At 57.4% G+C, this 9,486-nt stretch overlaps 1 protein-coding gene across 1 annotated transcript in view; it reads right to left on the bottom strand.

Moving 5' to 3' along the window:
* LOC101951551 (carbonic anhydrase 15-like) overlaps positions 1-9,204 on the bottom strand; it is a 29,124-nt gene extending 19,920 nt beyond the window's left edge. The window contains exon 1 of the mRNA XM_005281067.5: positions 9,039-9,204. Coding sequence (XP_005281124.2) covers positions 9,039-9,099 — 61 coding nt within the window. The 5' untranslated portion in view covers positions 9,100-9,204. The remainder of the gene's footprint in view (positions 1-9,038) is intronic.
* Between the last annotated feature and the right edge of the window lie 282 nt (positions 9,205-9,486).

The raw sequence follows: 9,486 nt of genomic DNA on the forward strand, positions 1-9,486 counted from the left end.
AGGTCCCCTGTGGCCCTTCCCTGCTGTGTGCCTCAGTTTGCCCATTTGTCAAGCAAGGATAACAATCCTTCCCTGCCTCCACAGAGGGTTGTGAGGCTAATCCCATTAGTCACTTTGATCTCTGCCGAGAGAAGGCATTATGCTGCAGAACTGCAAAGGTAATTACTTACTAGTCCTCTCTCTCTGCCCCCATAACTCTGTATGGCCAGAGCCCATCAGAGCTACAGGCTAGCCTGCAGCAGAGAGTGCATGATGCTAATCCCCCTGTGCTCTGGGTTATGTTCACAGCATACATGCAGAGAAGTTTGCTGAAAACAGAAATACACTTGCCGGAAGGTGCACCATAACACTGCTTTATCGCTTAGAATTCGGTACACCACCACACAGGAACCCCAAAACAAAGGAAGCTAGAACAGGCTGCTCCCTAAAAACGGAGTCACAACTCACCCCATCTTGCTCTAGAACTGACTCTGATCGCACGCATCCCTACAGAGCCCCCTAGCCTGTAAGCAGGACCAGGAAGACTGAGAATTTCAAAGACGGACCATAATTTTAACCTAAATTACAAAACATCATGTGCTGGGACACTGAGGAAACCTCTTCAATGCACCCTGAGGCTCTCACACACTTCTGGAGCAGTCTGTACATCACCATGCCCCATCGAAGTATCACCATCCAGACCCAGCAAAGGCAAATTACCAGGGAAAGCAACGGCTCCTCCAGCTTCTCCCCACAGAACAGGGTGCCCACAGAACAGGGTGGAGCAGGTTTGTTGCTAATAAGTGTGCAGGGTGTGATTGCCAGGGCCCACTGGGGTCACTCGCCTCCTGCTGCACACAGCTGGCTGTCACCTCCCTCGCCCTGGCTGCAGCCAGAGCTGTCCTGTCCATAGGACGGATCAGGGCAACCGCCCTGGGCCCCACGCTTCGGGGGGGAGGGGTCCAGGGCAGCCTGAGGGGTTAGCAGGGGGCCTGGCGCCAGCAGCAATGAGCAACCCGGCCCCAGCCCACCCCACCCCTCCAGTTCTTGGCGTCGCTCGGAGGAGGGGGCGGAAGCCGGAAAAAGGCAAGGCAGAGGCTTGAGAGGTGTGGAGTGGGGGCGGGTCCCGGGCCCCCTAGGGACGACCCTGCCTGCAGCTGACGTTTCCATGTAAAAATTTGTGCTGCTCTCCCAACCCATTCATTTCTCCAAACTCCCCTCTGCCTATGCTACCGCCCCTCCCAAAGATTAAATCAGCTGTTGGATGCAAGAGCTGTCAAAACCCCACTCTGTCACAGTTCATATTGTATTTCCACGCCTGAGCACGCAGGGCCAAGACGTGCTCTGGGCCCCGCGAAACAGTCGCTCCTAGTGCACCTGAGCAGGGGGCATTCAGCTGGCGAGCACCAGGGCATGCAGCACCCGCCTCAGCAACAGTGTGGCCCCTGCCCGTAAGCCCGGAGCCGCCTGCCTTGACAAGGCCTCAGGATCATTCACGTAACCTCAATCTGGCACATTCTTCATTGCTCAGGTCTCCAGCCAGACACACCAGAGCAATTAACAAGGGTCAGTGCCCTGCTGGCCCCAATCTCTGCGCCGACAGCGCTGGCTTCATTTGCAACATGGCCTCAGCATGGCAGGGAAGTGCAGCACTGCACACTGCAGGAATGCGAAGTAAGGCAAGTGACTGGAGTCAGCACTTCCCCTCCCCCCCACCACTCCCACCAGCAGCCCGGCCGAGCACTGTCCAGTCTGCATCCTCCCCTTCCAGGCCATCAATGCTTAGGCAGGGGACTAGGTGGGTTCATTGTGTCTAGGTAGGCGCCCAGAATGGGAGGAGTGTGGGGAGAGACTGTACAGGGTGGAAGCTGGAGGGGAAGTGTCCCAGGCTGGGGGGCATACAAGGAAGGATGCATGGGGAGGCGGATGTGGAGGATGGGCAGGGAGAGGCTCCACGGGGTGGTGAGTACACACAGATGGGACGTACCTGGAAAGGGGCACCCAGGGAGCCAGGGTTTGGGGGGCGAGGCACGGGGAAGGGCACATGACGACCTGGTCACCATGGTGCATGCAGGAGACGTTTCTCTCCTCTGAGCTCTGATGGCCAAACTCAGTCCTGGCAGACGCTGCGTTAACTCAGCCCAAGTCAAGGGCAGCATGAGGCCCACCTACGCTGGGGCTGAACTGGCTGCTGAAGGTTCCGCAAACACCCTGAGCAGGGAACTCTGCTCCCCGCTCTCCCTTTCCCTGTGCTGTGCGCTATCCCGCCCTAAGCACAGCCGCTGAGCCCCGCCCCGCCCCGGGGCTTTCCCATCCCAGGAGCAAAGGGGCCGGCCCAGCTTTCACAAGGGCGACACGGACAGTGCTGCTGCACGGCTGGTTGCTCACAAACAGCCCCAGTGCGGGCTCTGCTCCCTCTCCCCCTTTGCCATTGGTTCTGCTCCCCGCTCTCCCCACCAAGAAAAGCTAAAGGCCCTTCATGTTTTTTTCAGGGCCCATTTCCTCAGGCAGGCAAAAGTCCCACTGACACACCCAGTGATACATCCAGAGTGACCAGCCATCTCAAAGGATGCTCTGCACCCTGTCCTGACACCCCCTCACCCCTGGAAGCACAGCAAACTCAGGGTGTGTCGGACCAAAGGGGAGTGAACCCCGCCATTTATCTCGGCGTTTTATCCTGCGTCCCCCAGCGTGGTATTGGAGAGCTTTGCACGTTTACTCCAGGGTCCACATGAAGTTTTCTGCATCTCTCTGCCTAGCTGTGCGGGGGGGGGCGGGGGGGGGGGGTAAGAAAGCCAGGAGAGAACACCCTTCCTCAGCCCCAGGCATTGCTTAGGTTGTGAGCTCCTTGGGGCAGGGACAGTCTCTTTGTTCTGGTTTGTACAGCACCTAGCGCAACAAGGTCCTGGCCGTGACTAGGCTCCTGGCACTATATAAATAATAGACGATATCCTCCAAGGGCTGTGAGCTTGAAATGTTGCATCCCGCTATGGGGCCGACTGTGCCTCTCTCTTCCAGCTGTGCTCAGGTAGAGCAAAGAGTCATAGCTACAGGCCAACTAAACTACTCCTGAGAGTTATCGAAGAATATCAGTCCTGCCCCTACCGCCCAATGCCCTCTGAGGGGACATGCCAACCACACGTCAAGCACACTGACATCTGGGAGGATGAGAAGCCTAGGTGAGCCCTGTAGGGAATCTGTCCCAGATCTAGATGTGATATTTGGAAAGAACACTCTTGTTTTAGGGACAGCCATTGGCTTTTATTCCTGTCCATCAGCTCAACAGTGACAATGGGGCCAAATGAAGTCTTTCCACCACATTCTGTCTTGTACCAGCTTCATGGTTCTGTTCATCTTTAAACCTTTTTGTCCTGTGTCATTTTTCACCATGTCTATCCAATGCATCCTCAGTCTTCCCCTGTATCTAGCTTTTTGCACTCTAGTATGTATCACCATGTATAGTATACTTTCTGGGTCAATTCAGGTCGTGTGTCCGAACCACCCACAGTCATCTTTCTTCGGTAACAGGGTTATTACTTGCTTAGCTGTTTTCTTCTCACTTATCTTTTGTTTCGTGTTCAAGTTCTCAGTAACTGAGTCATTAGAACCTACAGTCCTCGTTTCCTCATTACAAGGACATGCCTTGAAACTCTCAGTGTTCCCCTCAGCAAGTCCATTTCTTCAGTCAACACCTTTCGTTCGTTGGCTTTCCTCACACTCCAACCCATAGAACAGCATTGGCAGGACAACTGTCTCACATATGCTGATTTTTGCTTTGATTGAAATATCTTTGGCCTTCCAGATGTTACAGAGTTTTATGAATGCAGTAGCAGCTAGTTCAATTCTTCTTTTTATGCCATCTTCACAGTTTCCATTCTTCAGTACCTCCAAGGTACACACATTTCTGTTAGTCTTAAAGGTGCCACAGGACCCTCTGTTGCTTTTTACAGATTCAGACTAACACGGCTACCCCTCTGATACATTTTTTCCACTTGTTCTAGTTCTTTGTCTCTGGGTTTTATCTTTACCTCTCTCTCTCGTGTCTTCCAGTTGCCATAATTTTGTCTTCTCTGTGCTGATCTTCACTCTGACTTTTTCTGATCCACCTTGTCAGCTATTCTCTGTAAATCCTTCTTGGTCAATATCATCTGTGAAAATAAAGTTGTTCACTGTCCTCCCACACAACATGACGCCTCCCATTGCATGTCTCAATGCAACAGCCACTACTGCTTCCAGTACCAAGTTGAATAAATCTGGTGATAACGTGCATCCTTGCTCCTAGCTCATCCTGACCCATTCCATCAGATTCTTGTCTATTCCCACCACACTCATCACCTTGCTGTAGATGTTCTTCATCAGCTTGACCCGTTTCTTGGGGACGCCAGACATTCTCAAGACTAGCCATAACCCTCTCTGCCAAATGCTATCAAAAGATAAAGTCCTTCCGATTTAGGGGCAGTAGACAGGTTGTGATACCTTCAATCAGCAAAGTAAGTTCATCACTGTGGTTGGTCTAGTCAGGAATTCAAAGTACTGAACAATACACACTCCTGCCATTGCTACAAACTCCCATGTTTGTGCTGTTACTCACAATTTCTTAAGAATTCATTCATTCCGCCCAAGCACCCCCCCACACACACACACACACACTATGGACGTCATCCAAAACCCATTGAAGTCAATGGAAAGATTCCCATTGACTTTGGATCAGGCCCTCTAACCCCACCTGTCCTAGCCCAAGCTAGTCTATAATTCCACCGGTTCTCAATTTCCAGCAGATCCTAGAACAGTGGGATCACAAATTCCAGTCGGGTCCTCTACGCACTGCACTCAGATGACCCGGACCTGAAACAACCTCCAGTAATGCACTCCGAGCATTCCCAGGCATCTCCATTTGCATGTGGTGAAATCTGCATGAAAATGTTCATTTGCATTGCAGACCAGGCCATCAGAAGCCTAACTAGCCAATCAATTCACCTGGGGATTTAGCTGGCACATTAATGGGAGGCCATTGTGTTCCTTCTGCTGCCCACTGTGGCAGAGCATCAATTGCCCTTTCAGGTTCTTCTGTGAACTCCTGCAATAGTGACTTCAATTCTCCAGCATGATCCCGACAGCCCAACAGGGAAACCTCCTGTGCTTTGGAGGGGCTTGAGTTTGCTCTGACAGGAGCAGAGCTGTGCTGCAGGCCAACTTCCCTGTTTGTAGATATCCTATGACACTGGACATCTGCTGATCCCCTGGGCAGGAACAAGGACCTGGTAGGGGTGCCGTGCAAAGAGCCACCGATCCAGACAGACCGAGGACACGTCTGGGTGCTGAATGCACCATTTCAAGGGGCTCTGAAGTTGTCTAATTAGGTGCAAGTCAGGCAAAGCCAGAGCAGAAGCAGTGTTACATCACACACACCATTCCCCACCAGTAAGGGCCCGTACCTAGGGGCAGTTCAGTCTTTACACCCAGTTCAGTTCTTGGCTCTTCTACCGGAAGTGCCAAATGCAACAGACACTTGTCTGGACTGGAGCAAGTGTCAGCCAGGGAGCTGGACTGGAGCTGTCAATCATACATTGCCACAAGCCTCCAGAGCAGTTTCCTGACTCCGGTCACTCACGGACCTCCTGGGATGGCTTGGAACCAGTCACTTGGCAGCGAGAGCCAAGAAATCTCAGTGCCGACCCTTGAGTCCCCCACCCTGCACTAGGCAGCATTCCCAGTGCACAGCGATGTGCTGCAAGGTCCCTCATCTTGCAGTCCGAGTGGCTGAGCAAAGGCTCTACAAACTTTTTGGCCCAAGGGCCACATCTGGGTAAGGAAATTGTATGGCGGGCCATGAATGCTCACGAAACTGGGGGTTGAGGTGCGGCAGGGGGTGAGGGCTTCAGCTGGGGGTATGGGTTCTGGGGTGGGGCTGGGGATGAGGGGTTGGGGGTGCAGGAGGGTGCTCCGGGCTGGGACCAAGGGGTTTGGAGGGGGATCAGAGCTGGGGCAGGGGGTTGGGGCGCAGGAGGGATGAGGGGTGCAGGCTCCGGGCTGCATTTACCTCAAGCAGCTCCCAGAAGCAGCAGCAGCAGCAGCAGCAGCAGCAGCAGCAGCATGTGCCCCCTCCTGCCCCTACACATAGGAGGGACATGCTGCTGCTTCCCGGGAGCTGCGCGGAGACCTGGCATGCATGGAGCCGGGCAAGCCCCGGACCCCGCTCCCCAGCTGGGATTGAGGGCCAGATTAAAACGTCTGAAGGGCCAGATGTGGCCCTCAGGCTGTAGTCTGCCCACCCCTGCTCTACATCCAGGTTTGTGGGTTTTCAGGCTAGTCTGGCCAACCGCAGCTGCTGCACCATTTAAAGCGTCCACGTGTGATGAAGAGAAGTAGGAGCGGAAGTTGAACCGAATGGCTCAGAGGCTCAGCAATCAGATACGGCTCTTCTCGCCTGGAGCGCCCTGGTCCCACGGGTCAGTAGTTCCATAAACAAAAAGTATTAGCAGCTAGGGTCTGATCAGGGCCTTCAGTGAAAGGAGTTGGGAGCCTGGCTGTTCCTGTGGAACCTCAGCACTGACTACACATTTATTGGCATCCCTGGCTGAGAAGCCAAAGCTTGGCTGGGCTGTGGAGACAGCTCTTCCCCTCACACCCGACATGGTCCCTGCAGATCAGGTGTGAGGCTCATTGGTGGGACAGGGCTCACACGGCCTCTGCCTACGTGGTACTTGGGCACAGCAAACCAGCCTGCTGAGCTGTGAAGCCAGCACCTCTCACAAGGACGCCTCAGAGAACTTCAGGCTCAAACCCAGGAGCGGCTGGCAGGACACAATCCACGCCGGAAGCCTCCTCCCCGGGTGGGGCAGGAGTCCTGGTCTCTGGCGATTTGAGAGCCAGAAAAACTCAGTTCTGGATGCATCTTGTGGTGTCTAAATGGAAGCAGAGCTCTTTAGAAGATCTGCCCCTAGCAACTCCCCCAAGGTCACCTGTAGCAGAGACATGCATTAAACCCAGAACTCCTGCATCCCGGGCCAGCACCTTAACCACTCTTACTGCCAGGCACCTGCTGAGTGTTGTTATTGCCAGTAGCAGAGCTGGGCAGCAAATGGAAAATATCACAAATATTTCCATGAGATTCAGTTGGTCTTTCATTGAAATTTCATTTGCTGACATTTTCCAGCCAGTTCTAATTAATAACGAGAATGAGCCAAACCCCTGAACTCCATCACTGGCCTGGATCCGCACCGACATCAGTGGAGTTACCGTGAATTTACACCAACGGCTGGGAGAGCAGAATCTGGCCACTGGCTGTGCACTTGATCCAGTCACAGTAAATCCCTAGACGCAGCTGCGGCTTCTCCACAGCTTGGCAGGAAACAGCCTCGCTAAGGCAAGAAACAACCGGGTACGAGGCTTTATGGAAATGAGCCCCCCTCTCCCACTGAAATGATCCTGGTGCCACCAGTCTGCTGGCAGCTCAGCCCTGCCCGGGGGAGCCAGCAATTCCATGGCCAGCCTCTGAGCCGGTTGGGACTCAGCACCAAAGCGAGGGCAAGCCACTCGCCCCAGCTGCTGCGCCTCTGTCCTGCCCCGCCCGGGGGGGTTACGAATGGCAAGGGATGCTGGGGCACTCGGGCCTTGCCAGAGGGGCAGGGCTGTTTGTAGCCCGCAGAGAAGCTGGGAATGCCAGGGGCTGAGAGCAGCAGGTGGAAGGCTCCTGAACCGCCAGTGCTGTTCGCAGGCAGGTGATGCCAGTGTCTGTGTGCCACCCTGCCCGCAAAGACAGAGGGGAGACGGAGCCAGCCCTGCTCCCCGGGACTGTCTCTAAACCCTCCCACCCACCTACCCCCTTCCACACACAGCCAGAGGGGAGACGGAGCCAGCCCTGCTCCCCGGGGCCGTCTCTAAACCCTCCCACCCACCTGCCCCCTTCCACACACAGCCAGAGAGGAGACGGAGCCAGCCCTGCTCCCCGGGGCCGTCTCTAAACCCTCCCACCCACCTGCCCCCTTCCACACACAGCCAGAGAGGAGACGGAGCCAGCCCTGCTCCCCGGGTCCGTCTCTAAACCTCCCACCCACCTGCCCCCTTCCACACACAGCCAGAGGGGAGACGGAGCCAGCCCTGCTTCCCGGGTCCGTCTCTAAACCCTCCCACCCACCTGCCCCCTTCCACACACAGCCAGAGGGGAGACGGAGCCAGCCCTGCTCCCCGGGTCCGTCTCTAAACCTCCCACCCACCTGCCCCCTTCCACACACAGCCAGAGGGGAGACGGAGCCAGCCCTGCTCCCCGGGGCCGTCTCTAAACCCTCCCACCCACCTGCCCCCTTCCACACACAGCCAGAGAGGAGACGGAGCCAGCCCTGCTCCCCGGGACTGTCTCTAAACCCTCCCACCCACCTGCCCCCTTCCACACACAGCCAGAGAGGAGACGGAGCCAGCCCTGCTCCCCGGGACTGTCTCTAAACCCTCCCACCCACCTGCCCCCTTCCACACACAGCCAGAGGGGAGACGGAGCCAGCCCTGCTCCCCGGGACCGTCTCTAAACCCTCCCACCCACCTGCCCCCTTCCACACACAGCCAGAGGGGAGACGGAGCCAGCCCTGCTCCCCGGGACCGTCTCTAAACCCTCCCACCCACCTGCCCCCTTCCACACACAGCCAGAGGGGAGACGGAGCCAGCCCTGCTCCCCGGGACCGTCTCTAAACCCTCCCAGCCACCTGCCCCCTTCCACACACAGCCAGAGGGGAGGAAAGGGAATGAGCCCCTGGCCCCAGCTGGAGAAGAGCAGGAAAAGCAGCGGCAGCAGGCGGGGACCGAGGCCAGGTAGCTGCAGAGTCTGGAAGAAGCGAGCTGGGCAGGGGCACCAGGCAGAGTCCCGCTCCCCCCGCGGGGCCATGCCCGGGGCGCTGGGGGGCAGAGCGCCGCAGTCACCAGACAACAGGGCCCGATCCCGAGGGGGTCGCTCGGTCCTGACCCAGGCAAGTCCCCCCGTCCCGTCCCTGCCTGCAGCCGGGGCCGGTCCCTGGAGCCCGGGGCGCAGGCAGGGGCTGCCCGGGCTGGGCGGGGCGGGGGCCGCTCACCTCCCGGAGCGGCGCGGAGCACCAGCGGCAAAGCGAGGAAAGTTAGCGCCAGGCGCCGCATCCTCCGGCCGGCTGCTGTCCCCGGGGCCACCCCGCGCTCTGCGGCTCGCGCCCAGCCTCGGCCGTCCGGGGCTCGAGGGGAACCCGGGGCTGCGCCGCCGCCTGCGCGCGGCTCTTAAATATTCAGCGCCGGGAGCCGGGCTGAGCTTAACCCCTCGCGCGCCGCCCCGGCCCGGCCCACCTGCCCCCGCCGCGGGGGGGGCATAGCTCCGCAGGCTGGGGCGGGGCGGGGGCATGGCACAGGGGAGCCCAGCAAGCCCCGGCCTCCCCTCAGGGGCCACTGGAGCGTCGGGCTACTGCAGGGAGACACGAGGGCAGCCGGGACCCCAGGCCAGGGCCCCTCCTCCCAGACCCCCGCTCCTCGCTCTCCACAGGGTATAGTGCCCAG

Source organism: Chrysemys picta, chromosome 15 (genome assembly GCF_011386835.1).
Source record: "Chrysemys picta bellii isolate R12L10 chromosome 15, ASM1138683v2, whole genome shotgun sequence".
In the NCBI taxonomy this organism is placed as follows: domain Eukaryota; kingdom Metazoa; phylum Chordata; order Testudines; family Emydidae; genus Chrysemys; species Chrysemys picta.